The 19,524-nt window shown below is 37.8% G+C and overlaps 1 protein-coding gene across 4 annotated transcripts in view; it reads right to left on the minus strand.

Moving 5' to 3' along the window:
* The window catches only part of ERC2 (ELKS/RAB6-interacting/CAST family member 2), a 907,860-nt gene that overhangs the window by 613,570 nt on the left and 274,766 nt on the right, over window positions 1-19,524 (minus strand). For all 4 annotated transcript variants that reach the window (XM_032868346.1, XM_032868345.1, XM_032868344.1 and 1 more), the window contains exon 4: window positions 17,243-17,317. In XM_032868346.1, the coding sequence (XP_032724237.1) occupies window positions 17,243-17,317 (75 nt within the window). The remainder of the gene's footprint in view (window positions 1-17,242; window positions 17,318-19,524) is intronic.

The following is a 19,524-nucleotide window of genomic DNA, read 5'->3' on the forward strand; positions in this document are numbered from 1 at the left end:
TAAAATAATTAGGTGCTTAAATATCTAGATCACCTTGTTGGCTTCTGTAACTCAAAGTGGTTTACTGAGAGCCTTCTCTGAGGTCAGGGCAGTAAAATAACATACACTCCCATGCCCTCAGAACCTACCACTCCATGTCTCAGGTAATATTTTTCAAATTGTCTTGAGATAAGTCAACCATTAAATTGTTTTGTTTTATACCATATTTTCATTAAGGACTGTAAGAATGTGGAACATAAAGTTTCAGGAAGGAAAAAAACAGCTGAAATGTGTTTGCACATTCCTCATTAGTTAGAAAAAAATACCTGAATCAAATATCTTTTAAATCATTTCTTTTTGGGGGATGCCTGGGTGGCTCAGTGGCTTAAGCCTCTGTCTTCTGCTCAGGTCACGGTCTTGGGGTCCTGGGATTGAGCCCCGCAACAGGGCTCTCTGCTCGGCGGGGAGCCTGCTTCCCCCTCTCTCTCTGCCTGCCTCTCTGCCTACTTGTGGTCTCTCTCTGTCAAATATATAAATAAAATCTTTTAAAATAATAGTAATTAAATAATCATTTCTTTTTTTATACTTCATTAATTATTTTATTAACATATAATGTATTATTTGCCCCATGGGTACAGGTCTGTGAATCGTCAGGCTTACACATTTCACAGCACTCACCATATCACATACCCTCCCCAATGTCCATAACCCAACCATCCTCTCCCTACTCTCCCTCCCTCCAGCAACCCTCAGTTTGTTTTGTGAGATTAAGAGTCTCTTCAGGGGCACCTGGGTGGCTCAGTCATTAAGCTTCTGCCTTCTGCTCAGGTCATGATCTCAGGGTCCTGGGATGGAGCCCTGCATGGGGCTCCCTGCTCAGCGGGAAGCCTGCTTCTCCCTCTCCCACTGCCTCTGCTTGTGTTCCCTCTCTCGCTGTGTCTCTATCAAATAAATAAATAAAATCTTTAAAAAAAAAATCTCTTCAAATCATTTCTTTCCACACATTCATAAAATAATACTTGTAAAAATTTTATATATCAATTACAGATCATCACTCCTACTTAAAGATTCATACTCAAGACTATTTTACATTTATCATTCAAAAGACATAAAATAGTTATTTGATGGGCAATTAATAAATAAACTACTGGAACTGAATCCCTAGCAGCCATCCAGCCTACAGGTCCACCTGCTGATTCTTAAACCAGCCATAAGTATTAGCACAGGTGCTGGACTACAGCAATGAAAATAAAAGTCAGAGGGAGGACTGAAATAAGTGTATCTCTGCTTTATCCTTTTTTTTTTTCTTTTCTTTACTAATTTCTGAGTTTTTCTAAGACATGTCTGCTAGTAAACTTAGGCGCAGGGAGTTTTCTCATTCATTCAACAAATACGTACTGAGCATCTATAGGATATCAGTCACCTAGCCAGGTAAGTGAGATAGTAGGTATATCTCAACAAGATTCATGGGTACCCTTCTTTCTCTAACATGGAGTACAATCTAGATCACTGTTACTCCAAGTGTGGTCCACAGACCAGCGGCACAGATATCACTGGAGAGAGTTTTAGAAATACAGAATCTCAAGCCCCAACCCAGTCCTACTGAATCTGAATCTGCATTTTCACAAGGTTCTCAGGTGATGTGGGTGTTTTAAATGACTACAGGTGTACAGCATACACAAGGGAGAAGACTGACCAGTGCAGAAGAGACCAAGACAACTTTGCAAGCCAAGTACATTTAGAAAAACATTAACCTACTCTCAAGAGCTAACCATCTTGGCCTAAGTGTATACCAACCCTAGGAGTAAATTTTCTGGAGCATCTTTTCCAGTCCAGATGCCTTTATTACCCTTTTTGTATTTACTGAACATTATGTTCCCCTTAAATAACAAGAAAAAGATTTCTATTCCTCTCTAGGAACTGTGAACACTGAAATGATGAGTAGGTGGACCATCAAAAAAGCAGTATCATTTAGTCACAAAAAGAAAAACTATCTTATTACTAAGTATCATAATGTAATTTTTTTTCCAAATATGTTAAGAATTACTGGTTTCATTACTATCAGGCCAAGAAGAAAATACAAGCAGTTTTTACAGAGCTTGGAACTCACCGTGATCATGTATTGGTCTACGGACATTGATCAACACACTTAGGGCAAATTTGGTTTAAGGAAGAAGCCGTGATCTAATGTTCAGGAAACATCCCAACCTAATTATATTATACTTTATTTAGAATAAAATTCTAGACTATTATTACTGGATGCCATAGAGGCTCCTGAAGGCTTAACTTTTAAAACTCATCTAATTGTAGCTGCAAACATAACTGAGCTTCTCTTGGTCTTAGGCTATCTGAGGAATGCCCTGACTTTGGAAGGGTTTACTGTGTGGGATTAACCGCGATTTTGTAAGTCCAAGCCAAGCACTCCAGAAAGAAGTCAACATGGGCCTAAAGCATGTTAGAAGGAAAAACTAAAAACAAAAAAAAATTAGTGACTCAACTTCTTGGGCCTTATCAAACTGTAAAAAGATGATGACCAAACTGTAAAAAGAAGATGACAGAGGACATGCTGCTTTTTGGTGAAAGTATTGATTTTTGTTCATATGGTACCTAATTCTTTATGGCAAAATGTACAAGCACAGAATCAGGTCAAATTCAAAGCAACTAGGGTGCTTCAGTGTTTCTTTCCATGGCTTCATTTGCCTACTTCTGACTCATTTTTCATGAAGCCCATGCCTCAGGAATGCATCCTTCCAGTCATCCTGTCTCTGTGCACATTGCTAATGACCCATGGGCAGAAGATATGTTTCTTTCAGGACACTACACAACTATTGAGGTTCTAGTCTCCATATATGAATTTGTTGTTGTTGTTATTAATAGAGTCAAGTCAGGAAGAAAAAAAAAAAAAAAGAAAGAAAAAACAGCTGAAGATAAAACAATCTTCCTGACCCTTCGAGAGTCACAAACCTGGATGTAAAACCTGGTTCGGGCATTTACGTCTTTGGGCAAAATGCTGAGGCTCTCTGAAATAAGACCATGCTCAAGAGCATGTCATGAAAATCACAATATATGCACGCAAAGTACCTGTCATGGAACCTCCCCCACAAGAGTAAAAGAGTGCTATCATTATTATTATTAGCCAAGAACAATATAGTACGTTCCCACCCATTCCCCAGTTCTGTGAGGTGACCATGTAGAAGACAGTAGCTTCCACTTTTAGTCTACCCCATCTATATGTGAACATGTTCCTTAAGTTGCTAACCCTATAACCTCAGGTTGTTATAAGAATTACATGAATGAGAACACGTATACCTTCCAGAATAATAGTCAACACACAGCAGGTGCTCTACAAATATTACCTTCTTCCCATTTCCAGCTGTAGAATTTATCAATTGCCTTTTTATTTGTCTGCTCAGCTTCTTTTCTTTTTGGGAACTACATCTCTCTAGCTGCCTATGGTTTTAGTGGGGTTTTCATGTGTGCCCCTGCTCAGTGGCAAGTACCATGGATTCTCTGGATGCAGATTGATCTGCAGTGAATTCCTTATGCCATCAAGGCCAATCAAGAGTTCTTTTAGGGGACTAACATAAATTCAGAGGCCTCTCCTTTTCTGACCCTATGTTTCTCCTTTTGATATTATGAATGATAAGGAAAAGATGGGCCTGTGGCTGGTTATGGCCTTTTTCGATACCATGCTTAAGAATGTGCCTGAATGATGGGGCACCAGACTGTCCCAGTCATTCAGCGTCTGTGTTCAGCTCAGGTCATGATCCCAGAGTCCTGGGATTGAGCCCCACGTCAGGCTCCCTGCTTAGCGGGAAGCCTGCTTCTCCCTCTCCTACTCCTCCTGCTTGTGTTCCCTCTCTCGTTGTGTCTCTCTGTCAAATAAATAAATAAGATCTTTAAAAAATAAAGAAAGAAAGAATCTGCCTGAATGACTGGGCCCTTATAACATCATTTGACCAGCTAGGTACAGCTATATCTGAACCATCCACTCCCCCAGAATACCAAAATACAATAGCAATCAGAAGAGTAAGCCACAAAAGTAATAGCATGAAAGGTAACACCAAAATACAGTTAGATACAATAGTTTACAAATCTACAAAGAGAGGTCAGCAATGGGTAAGACGACCATAGAGCAGTCAACAATCTCCAGAAAGCACAGGGGCCTAATACAGGGTCTCGAGATGAATAAAAATAAGATTATCATAGGGAAGATGAAATTCTTTCCAGCCAGAAATAATAACACATACAAAGTCAAGAGTATTTACTCAGCATGGTGTCCAGCACATAATCTTTAATTAATATAAGTTGAAAGAATAAGATAATAAGTATGAATTATGTATGAAGAGGAGTAAGAAGACAGGACTAATTGAAAAGTGTAGATCACTTTTTGTTGCAGAGGAGTTGGGAAAAAAAGAAGGGGCTGAATGATGAACACTCTTCAGAATCAAGCTAGGAGTTGCTTATAAGCTGGTCAAAAGAAGGCAACAAGATGGCCTTTGAAAAGTTAATAATAAAAACGGAAGCCAAAATGGGAATTGAGACAGTAGAGATGATAGATCATCAGCCTAGTGGTGAAGGAATTCTCAGACACAGTTAAGAAAGGAGTATAGAGAAAACAGCACAGGAATCACCAAAACAAAGAGGTATAAAATTGATGGAGATCATGAAAAGGTCACAAAAAATAAAAGAGTAATGTTTCAAGAAAGGAAGAGAGTCAGAAAATATTTGAGCATACTTTAAATCCCATAGAATCAGGGTGATTGCTGAGTCACTCAACAACCAGTACAGCACTGGACAAGAACCAACCAGAACAGATACCACCAGAGCAATGGAACCAGGTCTGGGAAGCCTCTGAGAGGCCAGGGGTTAACTCCTTAGTTGCTGGAGTAGGAGAGGATAGTCTGGGGATTTGAGATAACCACAGAAGTATTTCAATATTTTAACAACCAGTGTAGTTGCACCTGTGCCTCTCAGCTAACTATTGGCCCTTCGTAGAAAGTTGCTTCAGTCGATACTGATAGTATTCTACATTTCCAATGCACAGAAGGGAGCACTGGCTAATCCAAAATCAATTCCATTTGCCTGTGAAACACACTAAAGCAGAAGCTCCCCAGTGCCAGTCTGTGGACTAGGTGCATCAGATTCATCTAGGGAGTGAATAAAAAGTACATGACTTGGTGTCACCCAAGGACATTTCCTTTCAGAATACAGGTGAGCAAAAAACTCTCTATTTATTTGTAAACTTCTCAGGGGGAACAAAGCCTCATCAAAAGATTTCTTTTTTAGACCTATGTTTTCTCCCTTGTTTATGCTGAAGATACAAACATATTTGCATTATCTGAAAATATAGAAAAGAATAGTATAGGACAGAAGCAATGCTTCCCCATTCCAGCATTAAAAATGCAGTTAATAACAACAACAGCTAATGTGTATTGATCACCAATGCAAACACTGTGCTAGAAAATATCATTTAATCTTCCCTATAACCCTATAAATTAAGTACTTATTTTACTCATTTTATAGATCAGGAGATTTTTAGAAGGTAAATAACTAGCCAAAGATTTTCCCTTTCTTGCAATAACTTTCTAGGCCCAAGATGGCTCAACTTCTGCTTGGGGTTCCTTGTCAGCAAACCAGTACTTAGTTAACTTTCATGGCCCTGTAAACGCTCCACTTGACCAGAAATGCAGTGTATCAGGTCAGTCAATCCCCATATGCCAAGCCAACTCTGAGTTCTAATTTCCTTGTTTCTTCTCACCTTAAACAAGTTTGACTACATGGTCCCAGCCAATCTGATATTTTCTGTTTTTTTCTTCATTGTTCTTTACTCTTTATCCTCTAAAAGCTTCCTTCCTTCCACCCCATTTTCCAGTTCTCCAAATGGAGACTGCTCCATGAAGTGCTAAAGCTTGTTTGTATCTCCTACATTGTCTTCTTCAGTCACTTTTTAACACCTTTAATACACTGGAATGGTTGCCTCCACATGTAGAAGAGAGGAAGACACACAGTGGGACCTTGCTGTCTCCAGAAAAACCTCAGGAGAACTGGCTTCAGAGAAGGTGTGCCACCTAGCAGCTAGGTTATTTTGATCCTTTCTTCCACACAGTATGATTAACCTTTAAAGATCACAGAGCAAGGTCAAAAGAAAATAGTGAAGAGGTTGGGAAGAGAGGACAGGGAGGAATTTCAGAAAGTGCTTCCAAATGAAAGGGTAGCCCCTCAGTGTGTACTGTGTGCAGCCCCACCCTCCCTAAGACTTGGTCAAAGTCATCTTTCACATATACATATAAATACAAAGAGAGTTTGAAGTCCCAGAGATTCAGAGAAATACTACTTTGCAAAACAGTGACTGCATTTCAAAAAGTAATGAAAAGGTGGACATCTGACACCTCTATTCTCTTCCAGTGCTCTTTAGGAAAAGATCAGGTGAGGAAGCTCTTTTCACTGGACTCTAGCAACCTGAACTTGCTCTTCCCATTCCTTTTAAACCATCCCCACAATGCCTTCAACAACCCTGGTTTGGAGCCTCATTCTTAAGATCTCCAAAGCATACCGCAAATCCTTCTATGTGCAACCAGTTTGTCTCATGGAAAAAGCAACAGGCGGCAGAGGAATTCAGGCCACCCCAAGTCACCAGCGCAGGCTGATGGATGTGGAAACTGGACCATGCCTTAGGGATGAGGCATGTGACAGCCAGTACACGGTCATTACTGAAACTTGAAAGGGGAAGTTCACATGAGGCCTGTGGTTGACTTCTCAACCCTGCTGGCGGAGGCGCACGCCAGTAAGGAAATTGCGATCCCTAAATAAACAATAGACTGGGAACCTGAGCACCAACAAGGGAGAATGCAGAGGCTGCTGGCCTGGGCAGGGCTGGCCAAAATGGAGCAAACAAAGCAAAGATTTAAACTTTGCAAGAATGTCATGTCAATTCAGACTCCGCAGGCAGGCCCTTTGAGACTCCAAATTGCCAGTCACCAACCCTCAAAACTTGGTAGAACTTTTAAAGCAGGACTCTTGGTCCAATCTCTTCATTTGCCAAATGAGAATAGTGAGAGCCAGAAAAGACAAGTGACTTGCCAAAGGCCCAACAACCAGAAAGCCAGGTCCCTAGATCATTTATTATGCCACAGGCCTACTGGGAGTCACTATTTTTTTCTCTACTGGTTTCTCCTTTCAAAGATGCTTTTTAAGTCTTTCCACATGGGCGCCTGGGTGGCTCAGTGGGTTAAGCTGCTGCCTTCGGCTCAGGTCATGATCTCAGGGTCCTGGGATCGAGTCCCGCATCGGGCTCTCTGCTCAGCAGGGAGCCTGCTTCCCTCTCTCTCTCTCTCTGCCTGCCTCTCCATCTACTTGTGATCTCTGTCTGTCAAATAAATAAATAAAATCTTTTAAAAAAATAAATAAATAAAGTCTTTCCACATGCCACCTATGTATGTATTCTGAGCTAAGACTGCCTGAAGTAAACTTCTTACATTCCTTCTCTATCCTTGCTCAAAGGTACCACCTCTTTTTTATAGGTAAAACTCAATTTCCAGACTGAAAGGGAATGGATAGAGAAGCAAAGAATTCTGTGAGGATTTATTATGTACCAGGATTTTCCCATGCCTTAATTCATTTTAATATTCTCCACAACCCTATGCAGGCTGGTATCATGGTCCCATTTCACAGATGGGAAACTCGGAGCAGCAGAGCCAAATTATCAATTTCATAAATAACCTAAACTTCTCTTCTAACCATAAATAAATAATCTAGCCTTCTCCTCTTTGGAGCCTTCTCTGTTCAGCAAAAGAAAATCAGAAAGAAGAAACTATACAGCTTTAAGCTTTTTTCAATGAACACACTGCTGTTTTTCCCAATAATTCCTGATCATTCCTGTGTAATGAATGCACATTATTGAAAATATAAAAATTTGGAAAGAAAAAAAAGAGGAAAAATTTCTTTATAATCAACTCATTCAGAATTAGTGTCAACATCTTGGTACATTTTTTTCCCCAAGCTTTTATTCCACGTTGATAAATATATCTTCTTTTATATTAAGAATATTAAGTCTCTAACTACTATTAACCTTAGAAATACATATCCTGATTATAGTTCTATTTATATTTTTAGTTTTTAAGTAATCAAAGTCATTGATCCTTTCCTTTGGAATATCTTTATTTCTGAATAACAGCTTTACTTATATACATTACATGTGCCAAAATTTATCCTTTGATAGTGTGCTATTCGGTGGTTTGTGCAACCAACACCACGATCTAATTCCACAGTATTTTCACCACCCAAAAGCCCTGCACCCATTAGCAGTCACTCCTTTTTCTCCTCTCCCCCATCTCCTAACAACCACTAATCTACTTGCTATTTCTATAGACATACCTATATTGGACATTTCATATAAATGAAATCATTTAGCAAAATGTTTTCAAGGCTCACCCAGGTTATAGCATGTATCAGTACTTCACTTCTTTTCATGGCTAAATAATGCTCCACTGTGTGCGTATACCATATTTATTCATATAGGATAATGGACATTTGGATTTCTTTTTAGTTTTTTGGCTATTATTAATAATGGTGTATGAGCATTTGTGTACAGTTTTTTACATGTTTTCAGTATGGTTGGGTATATACCTAGGAGGAGAATAGCTGAGTCATACAGTAATCCTACATTTAACATTTTGAAGAACTTCCAAGTGGTCTTCCAAAGTGGACTGAACCATTTTACATTCCCACCATCAATATGAGAGTACGGTTTTCCACATCTTCCCCAACACTTGTTAGTTACTGTCTTTTTTTTTTTTTTTAAGCCATCCTAGAGGAGGATAAGTCGTATCAAATTGAGGGTTCAATTTGCGTTTCCTCTTGGAATATCTTTTCATATCCTTATTGGCCATTTGTATGTTTTCATTGGGAAAATACCTATTCAAATCCTTTGCTCAATTTTTAATAAGATTATTTGGGTTTTTCTACTGGTGAGTTTTTCTTCCTTTACATTTAAATGAACTTTTTACTTAAAGTATATTATACAAAGAAATTAGCAAAATCTTAGGTTCTCAGCATGATGAATTATGACAAAGTAAACACACCTGGCACAAGCAAACCAGATCATAAAACAGAATACTACTCGTACTCCAGAAGCTTCCTTCATGCCCGCACCCAGGCTCCCTAACCCTGCATTCCTCCAAATTATCCACTGTCCAGACATTTAACACTATTCATTATTTTTTTTATCTTTTTTTAAAGATTTTATTCATTTATTTGACAAGACACAGCAAGAGAGGAAACACAAGCAGGGGGAGGGGGAGAGGGAGAAGCAGGCTTCCCGCCTAGCAGGGAGACCAATGTAAGGCTCAATCCCAGGACCCTGGGATCATGACCTGAGCCAAAAGCAGACACTTAACAACTGAGCCAACCAGGCACCCTATTATTCATTATTTATGTCTATTTTTGGAGTACACACATATAAACAGAATCATATTGAATGTGCTCTTTTGTGTCTGGATTCTTTCAATGCTGTTTCGGAGGTATTGAACTATGTTGTTATATGAAGCAATAGCTTGGTCCTTCTCATTGCCATATAGCATTTCATTGCATGAATATTTCACTATTTATCCACTCCATTGTTGATAGCTATTTCTTTTTTTTTTTCAAGGTTTTGTTTATTCCACATTTAATTATGTTTTAAATCTTCTATTTAAATTGGGTCTTGTACTACCATTGTTAGATTTCCTTCTAGATATTTTGGGTTTTTTAATGCCATCGTAAAGGATATTGTTTTCAAAATTTCATTTTGTAAATATGTGTTACGGGCACGTAGAACTATGATTCATTTTTTTAAATACTGACTAGCTAAATTCATTTATTAACCTGGCTAAATTCATTTATTACCCTAATTGTTTATTTATGAATTCATCGAGATTGTTTTTACACATATAATTATGGTGCCTGTGAATAAATGTGCTTTTATTTGTTTCTTTGTAATTCTTATACTTAGGATGTCCAGAACAATATGGAATAGAAGTGAGAGTAATAAGCAGTTTTGTCTTATCTTTTATATCATAAGGAAAGCTTTCAACATTTTACCATTAAATATGATGTTGATTATAGTTTCCTTATAGCTGCTTCTTATTAAATTAAGAAAATCTTCTCCTAATCTGAGTTTGCAAAAAAAGCATTTTTTTTTCTTTTTTACATGGATGGATGTTGCATTTATCAAATGTTTTTTCTGCCTTTATTGAAATTACATTTATGTTTCTCCTTTATCATATTAATGTAGTAAATAACATTGATTTATATCCGAATATTAGTCCAAACTTGCATTTTTGGAATAAGCACAACTTGGTCATGTCATTTGTTACTTGGTTATATCATTTAACTTTCAGTTCAGTAGGATAATTTGCATCAACATTTATGAAATTTTCCTTTCATGTAATGACTTTATTGGATACTAATGCCAAGGTTACACTGGCCTCATAAAATAAAATGGGAAGTGTTCCCTCTTTTTCTATTCTGTGGAATAGTTTCTGTATGACTAATGATAATTTTTCTTCAAATCTTTAGTAAAATTCACTGAGAAGCCATCTGGGCCTGCAGGTTTTTTCCTCTGGTTGGTTCTTGGATTTGGGGATTGCTTTTTTTGGTGGTAAGATTTTAAATATAGAATCATTGTCTTTAATATTTGGTACTACTCAGATATTCTATTTCTTCCCATGCAGTTTTGACAAGTTGTATTTTTAAAAGAAATTACCTAAAATTTGAACTTTATTATCATAATGTTGTTAATAAAATTTCTTCATATTTTTAATGTCAATAAGATTGACAGTGATATCCCCTTTCAGTCCTGATACTGGCTATTTTTCCCAATAATTCTAAGCAGGATTTGTCATTTTTGTTAATCTCTTCAAAGAATCAGTGTTTGGCTTTGGTATTCCCTTCCAGTATATGTTTGATTTCTATTTCATTGATTTCAACTTTTTTATTATTTCTTTTCTCCCACATTCTTATGGTTTTATTTGATCTTCTATTGTTTTTTGAACTTAAGTCTTCTCTCAACCAAACTGAAAGACTTGCTCTTCCCCAGGTATTCTTAATACTTTCCAGCCTCCTTGCCTTTGCTCCTACAGTTCCCGCTGTTTATAAACCACCCCTTTCCCCTTTATTAAAATCATGCCAACTATTCAAGGCCCTCCTCAAATGTTACCTCCTCTAGGAATCATCTCCTGCCCCTCTCTCATTTGATATCCTCTGAGTCCCTGCAGTCCAGTTTGCCATTCTTAGATCCTGACTTATGTACTTCCTTCCATTATCCCCTTAAAAACTGAGTGCTCAGTTTTTCTGAAAGATCTACCATGGTGCTGTGCACTAAATAGCTACTCTGTCCACACAGGTGTTTGTGATTCAATTACAAGAGTTAAATTCTCACAAACTAAACCTGTTCATAGCAGGAATCCTTGACTGGCAAGTCAAATATTCAAATAGATCATAAGAAGAGTTTGGGTAAAAAAAGGAAAGAAGTCTCATTTTTTTTTAAAGTCTTCCTTGCTTCCAAATAACAACTATAGATCATCCAGAGCTAACATTTAACTTGACATTTTGCTTTTTCTGGCTATCACTTAAAACCCACATTTTTCCCCTTATTTAAGGAAAATAGTTAAATGGGATAGTTGTTTTTTTTTTTATGTTGAAAGATGAGAAGATGAAGAAATTTCTCAAGAAAAAAAAATAAGCTGAAGGATAATTTCTGGTATCGTAAATGGATAGCACAAATCAAAAACACAGGGCTTTGCAAGTTTGAATGAGTTATGCTCCAACTGTTATAAAGACTTAAGGGCAAGACTTAAAACTCGGGGGGGAATATAGGGCATACGTTGGCAGTAGAGTACATATTTGGTGCCCTACGGAGGGCTGGTAACACTTATATGTAAAAAGGATCACCCTTATCTTGTAGCACAAAGCACATACACCTTCCCCCAAATCCCCGAGATCTCTCCAGCTTTCAAGAGCTGCCTCAACCCGTTCTACGATACAAACTCCAGGGCATAATTTCCAAAGTAAGTTTTGAAAGAAAAACCAATTGACCCTACAGTCTGTCTTCAGTAAAAGCAGACTGAAGGAATAGAAAGTATAGGAATTCTGGAGGAAAAACCTGTATTCAGATCTCAGTTGCTAAGTGCCTAGCTGCCTATCCTCCCTAAAACACAACTTTCTCATCTGTGAAATGGAGCTAATTAGGCCTGTTTGCAGGTTATTATATGTCAGGTGCGCTGTGTCTGGTTTCCCATGCATAGTTAGTGGTGTTCGGGTTGTGGGGTGTCACCAAAGGTGCAAGGTGCTATTTTTATTGTTATTGCTCATACTGTTTTTAACAGCCACAAACAGAGTGAGGCATAGTCTTAAGGCCTAAAAGCCGTCATAATGGCTTGGCTAGAAAACTAGGCTTGAAACCAATTTTCTATGAACATCTCATCCTAAGAGAAGAAATCATTCTAAGTAGAGTGCAGTGTTTAGACTCAAATAGGTAAGAGTTTAAAAAATGGAAGAAATAAATATAGGGAGGCCTTATAGCCAAAGAAAACATTTCAGCCACAAAGTGGTATTATTGACTAGATTCCAATACTTGAATTAAGTTCATACTGGGAATTGGGATGCATTCAGTGACCTAGGTTTGAACTTGAAATCCCTCCTTTCCTAGATGTGTGACCTTGGGAAAAGTTGCCACTGTAGCTTTCACCTTCTGCATGTTCCAGTGCATCCTTTCCATACCTACTGGAACTGAACTGGCTGAACTTGACGAAATATCAGCCTATCTTTTAAAAGAAACTTAACCCAACTGCAGCTCACCTCCACCCCATGCGGAAGAACAGCAGTTATCTGGTGGAGCAGGAAAACAAGGCTTGGTCTTTAGTTTTAATAACAAAAGATCAGCCACACTACTGGAACTTAACTGGCGAACTTTACGAAATATCAGCCTATCTTTTAAAAGAAACTTAACCCAACTGCAGCTCACCGCCACCCCATGCGGAAGAACAGCAGTTATCTGGTGGAGCAGGAAAACAAGGCTTGGTCTTTAGTTTTAATAACAAAAGATCAGCCTCACTACTGGAGTTTAGCACCTGAATGCAAAGTCCTGTTCTTTGGTCCACAGCACAATGACAAGTCAGCAACTTAGTTAAGCTCGATGTTGAATTGCTCAATGCTCATTTCCCATAGAAAAGCCTGGTGGGAACAAATGTTACTCAAAAAGCACCACTCATGACACACAAGTGCCTGGCTGGTCATGTGACCAGAAAGCTAAACACCCACAATCCCCACGTTACTTACAAAAGAAATACTGTCACCTAGTGACATTACACTCCTAGCTTCTTAATTCACTTTAGATAACAAGTTCACCAGATCAAATACATTTTCTGCAATTTTTACTAAATCCCTTATGGCACTCACAAGCATAAAGTTTGTTTTTCTTCATGAATGAGTGCCATTTAATTTATTAAGCAAATGAGAACTAGGAAACTTTGTGTATTTTCTTTTTAGCCTGGGCTGTTAAGTCTAGTGTGAAGTTTACACCCCATCCCAGTAATTATCATTATTCTGGGGTTGGTTTCTTTTTTGCATTTTCTTAAAACACAAATTTCTTCCTATCCCTTCTTTTTGTGATTACTAGAGCTGTTAAAGCCATCTTACTCAGATGGGCAGACAGTGGCTGTCTGAAAATAGAGTTTACATGAAGGAAATCAAACTGTAGAATGGAATGAGAGAAAATGGGATCATTAACAACTTTTGGGCCCCTGGATCAAGCTGTGCCTGAAGATATATCCTGTTTTTCTCTAGTTGAGTGAGCCAATAAATTTCCTCTTGGTTTTAGCCAATTTGAATTAGATTTTCATTCACCTGGAAGATTTAACTAGCAAAGAAAACAATTTTAAGATTATCTGACTAGTACCATTGTTACTGTAATTCATTTTCTTAAAAAGAAACTAGGTACAGCTTTATGAATGAACCTGAGAAGTGAAATTTTGGACATCATCTTTATGTCAAATCAAATTTATAATAAAAGTAGGTTAAAACATTCTTTCAAAGGAATTAACATTAAAGAAGAAAAGAGGGAAAAAGCTTTTTAACTACCATTTTTGTTGACAGTTCTCCATAAAAGCAGAAAAGAGGAGCTAGTAAAGAATCTTTGGACACAAAAGTAAGAGAAGGAAGAGCACTGCACCATCTACAAGAAAACTAATTTCTGTGAGAAATACACACAATGTTCTAGTGCAAACCTGGAACATACCTGCCAGAGCAAATCGGGATCAAAATTAAAACTTGGAGCTTCCTGCAAGAAGATAAATCATAAATAACTTCATTCACTTTGCTTCCTTTCATTGTCATTCAGATGACCTTAAGCCCCCTGCTCAACTGGCTGCGGTAGATGTGAAGGCTGCAAGAGAATTACGCCCTCTTTGATGCTGGCAGATGTCCCTCCCCAATGCTTGTCCACAGACATATTTTCACAATGTACAAGCCCAGAGGTGCCCATAGAGATCTACGGAAACTACCAAACCAAGTTTCTAAAGCTGCTTGAATTAAGGCAAGTTTTCACAGATTTTCACAATTAACAACTTTCTCAAGTTGATGCAAAATGTATGTGTGGAGAAGATGAGGGCTCAGAAGTTGACCCTCAGTTTCTCTCAGAAGCAAGGGACTAGCAGAGGTAATTTGTAAGCCCTTAATTCATGTCATCTCCCTGAAACTACAGGTCAAATTTTCTCTAGGAAAGTTCCTTTTAACTTTAGATTTTGCCAAGGAACCAGATGATACCGATGTTTATCCAGAGGTATTTAAGTTAAAACACAACAATGTCTTAAGTTCCACCCCCCAGGTTTAAGGGTCAATTGTATTTGAGAGTCAACCCTAAAGCTTGTAAAATATGGGTTTCTAAAATTCCCTCCAAATTCGCAGGAGTGTAATATACAAAACTGGATAAGATCACAGCCTCTGTCACAAGCTACAGACATAGCTGAAAAGATGAGCCTCTACCATCTGCCCCCATAATTCAATTTTTACATAGTGAGTATAGATGCTAATGGGACCCAGACTTCTCCACTGACAAAACAGAAGGCTGTGGTTTGTAAATTAATACACATCCAAAAACAACAGAAAAACTCCAGGTTCAATTCCCTGACAAGTATATTGATCATCATTTTTCCTAAAAACATGTTCTATAAACCAGCATCTTTGGCATCCATAAAAGGAAAACTCCAGGCTCAATTTACTGATAATATATGAATGTGAAATTTGCCCTAAAAGTCATGTTTTATGCCTTCCCATACAGAGAGCCTAAATGAGTCTATTATTTTTTGTTTGTTTTCTAACAAAACATATGATACTAGAAACTGTTATAAGTAAGCAGATTTTTTTTTTTCCTTCTAAAAGTCACCAAAAGGTATTAATTGTATTTGAATAGAGACCTTTACTGGAAAAATGTCCACTGCTCTGGAAGAGAGTCACTCCTGGTTTCTTAAAAGATTGCTGGAATTCACAATTACTCTTTTTTTTTTTTTTTTTAAAGAAAGGATAGTTTGGAAATTGATTTTATGTACATCCTCTTCTCCATTAGTAAGTGCCAGAGACTGGAGTGGTAGGCATGGAAGTGGGTGGAAGAAAGACTGACTCTGCAAAAAGGTAAAATAAAATCTTTAAGATAAAATATTTTGTCTTTTTTCTTTTCTTAAGAAAGAAAGAAAGAAAGAGAAAGAAAGGAAGAAAAAAAGAAGAAAGAAAGAAAGAAAGAAAGAAAGAAAGAAAGAGTGAAAGAAAGAAAGAAAGAAAAAAGAGAAAAGAAAAGAAGAGAAAAGAAAAAAGAAGAGAGCCCCAACCAAGTTTCAAGTTTGGTTACACTATAAAGTAAGGAAGAAATCTGTTATGAAACACTCCCCCACAAATGTAGAATGGTAAGTTTCTTTCAAAACAAGTTCAAATTACATAAATTCAACATGAATTGATGAGGCAAGATTAGCAAGGATTATTCAATCTTATTGGCATTTGGTTCCTTTGACAATATTTTTCGAACCAATTTGCTGCAAATGCATTAGGAGTGCCTCAACTCATGTAACCTCATTTGGGGGACACAGTTTTAAAAGCAAATGCTCTACATTATTTCCACAAAAATTCACTAGGATGAAGACACTGTCATGACAAAAAAAAAAAAAAAAAAAAATCCCAAATCAGAATTGTACATGCCAAATATTTAATAGCTGGTGTCACTTTCTTTATCCCCAGGACTTGGGAATTTTTTGGCAGACAGTTCAAAATCATGTGCTGTAATAAAGACAGATAAATCTTTATCCTATCCTATCAGCAAGCTACAGAATTCTCTGTAGGCTAATGGTGATCAGAAAATTCTTAAGTGTTAAACTCTGGAATACCAGATTGCAAACATCATTGTTATGAATTGTTTTTCTTCATGAAACAATTTAAATCAAGAATTATTTACTCTTACAATAAACACTATTTACTTCCTTCTGGCAAGCACTGAAAGCAAAAAAAACCCCTTTATTTACATTTCTAGATACTGACAAAGCAACTGGGTTTCATTTAGATTTATTTCTTAATCATACATCATGGCTTAGCCATCCCCATTTATTTCATTATTCTTTAAATCCTCTAAATTTATCCAGGAAGATCTCTGATTCTTTTAAATAGCATGTCCGATGCTTCCACAGCTAACTAAGATAACATATGAGTATTTAATAAGTTATTATTACTTCCAGACTTGGTTAGGAGAAAATAGTGGAGACCTAGGAAAGTATTATTCTTTGAAAAGTACACTTTGCTGATAGCATAATTTTAATTATTTAACAACTTCGCTGCATATAAGGCAACTTCTCTTTGCCAAGTCCTAGTTTTTTAAAAGTGTCTTTTCACTGTAATGTGAATGAAAAGGAGAAAAGAATTATTCGAGCTTTAGAAATATCCTTTTAAAGCACACACAAAACCTCCCCTAGGGTTGAAAGCATTGGCCATGCTCTGGAAATGAACCCAGCTCCTTTCAGCCAAGGGATACTTGAGCCCTTTATTCTTTTGCCCAGAACAGACATCCTAATTAAAGGGCCAATAAATTAAATGTACCCAAGAAGGCAAAAAGATCCAGAAGAAAAGTACCCACCAGGGTGCCTAGAGAAAAACACAAGGTTCATTTCAAGTGTTTATGTTAGGCAACATCAAGTTAGAACAAACTCCGGAGGCACAGCTGTTTTTGAAAAATGTGAACAGCTCCTACCTTCATTTCAATGACAGTCTGGAGAGCCTTCGTCTTGGCTGGCTCCGGCTGAAGTTGGCTCCTTCGGTGCAATTCCTGCGGAGGAACACGATAGAAATAAGCCTGACGGTTCATCCTTCCGTCACACCATGACCTTTACGCAGGTACCACACAGCCCACTAGGTGCAGGCTCGCTGTGCACGGACAGAAACAAGCCACAGGTGACTCTTCCCCCACCCTCTTTAGCATCCCTCCTGCCTGGAGCCTGCGTTCCAGTGAAAAGCTCCTGGCACATGCGCTATTTCTGAAACTTCCATCAATAATTAATGTCAACTGTGACAAAGCCAGCAAGTAATCATAATCCAAATACTGTTCAACACTGGGGCTGTTGCCCAGCCATCAAATCATAATTTACTAAATTACATTACTCTGTGTTCCCAATACAAACACAGCATGGAAACGGAGGAAAGAAAATGACTAACGTGGTTGCAAATCCACTGCACGCATGGCATTTTGCTACTGAGGTAGGTTTGAAATGAGCAATTTAAGACCTTTTCAGTACCACTGTGTCACTTTTGGAGTGAAGAGATGTGATGAAACCCTGTGAATATCTTGCTTCCTAATTTACAGTTTCTGTCCTTATTCAAAATCACATCTGTGTGTGATATGTTTATGCACTCATGATGCCAAGAAATTAAAATTGGCATTAATATCAACAGTGTTAGAAAGGAGACAAAAATGGTTAAAGCCAGATGTAGACCCAAGAACCTCTGGAATATGACAAATACAACTTTAAGTAAAACACAAACAACATAATTACAATTTTAAGCTGAAAGGCTCACTTTTTGCATGCCTCGTCTCTAAAGAACAGTTCTGTTAAGACTTTGAAAGTTTCCTTGACTGAACAGAAAAAGATAAGATTTGTTCATTTATGCTTTGATTTTCTTAATAATTAGCAACAGTTTTTGTGAAAGTAGCCAATGAGAGGAGTAAACAGAAGTACTCACATATGTCCATGCTGCTGAAACAAATCACCTACGGAATAATTCTATAAGACTTATTTGCTTGCAGAAAAATCATTTAAATTCAACATGAGGTAGTTCTAGCCCTTCACATTCCATTGGGCCACAAACATTAAAAACAAAAAACAAACAAACAAGCAAAAAACTACTTTGGGCTTTACAGAAAAGAACCAACATGACTTCTAGCTCTTTTCAAGTGGAGATATTAAAATTAACTCTCATCCCACCACTATCATCTGCTACCATCACCATTTCATAAAGACAGAACATATCACTGCAAGTATTGCCAGAAAAACACAGTCCCACAATAAAAGATAATTCTTCTCAGGATCATAAACAAATATTCTTTTGCCCATATTCTATTAACATTGTTCTTACTTGCCAGCAGCCCAAGATTTGGTCACGGGAGGCTGTGTACATGTCTAGAGCGCAGCACTGGAGAATCACCCCTACAGTTCTGGAATATAGCATATTTTCTTCCCAAAGTCATCACTGGCACAAACCAGCAAACCTGTGCTAAACCACTTCTCAACCTCCAATTTGAGAAGAATTTGAATTAGTACTTCCAAATTATTCAAAGTAGTCTCACATCACTTAAAACTTTTTTTTCCCTAATATATCCTTGGATATTAGTCAAGTATTTCTGAATCCATTTGATGAACAGAGAGACAGAAAGAGATCTTCCGTCCTTTTGGAGGCCCTAGACTACAATAAAATACTCCAACAACACTGGTCATTTTTAGGCTCCGCGGAAATGGCAGAGATTTTCTAAAGGAAGGACCTTAAAAGCAGCTTCCCTTTCTTGACTATCTACAATATCCCTGGCACTACATGTCTCTGTCAAGCCTCAACACTACCCTATGAAGAATATGACCTGTGTGGTGACCAGTGGGCTACTGGTAAACATTTAACAACCAGCACCCACCATGGCCAACTTCAAGCTACCTAAGTGGTATCACTGAATGCAGAGTTGGAAAGAGAGGCTCAATATCACCCCATTGTATAGTATTTCTATCATCTGGGAAAAATAAATGTAATAACCTCAAGAACATTAATAATAGTAAAATGTAACCCACAAAATTAGTAAATTATGAGGTTTTTTTTAAAGATTTTATTTATTTATTGGACAGACAGAGATCACAAGCAGGCAGAGAGGCAGGCAGAGAGAGAGGGGGAAGCAGGCTCCCCGCTGAGCAGAGAGCCCAATGTGGGGCTCGATCGCAGGACCCTGGGATCATGACCTGAGCCGAAGGCAGAGGCTTTAACCCATTGAGCCACGCA

Source organism: Lontra canadensis, unplaced genomic scaffold, assembly GCF_010015895.1.
Source record: "Lontra canadensis isolate GAN:19392208 unplaced genomic scaffold, GSC_riverotter_1.0 scaffold35, whole genome shotgun sequence".
Taxonomy (NCBI): domain Eukaryota; kingdom Metazoa; phylum Chordata; class Mammalia; order Carnivora; family Mustelidae; genus Lontra; species Lontra canadensis.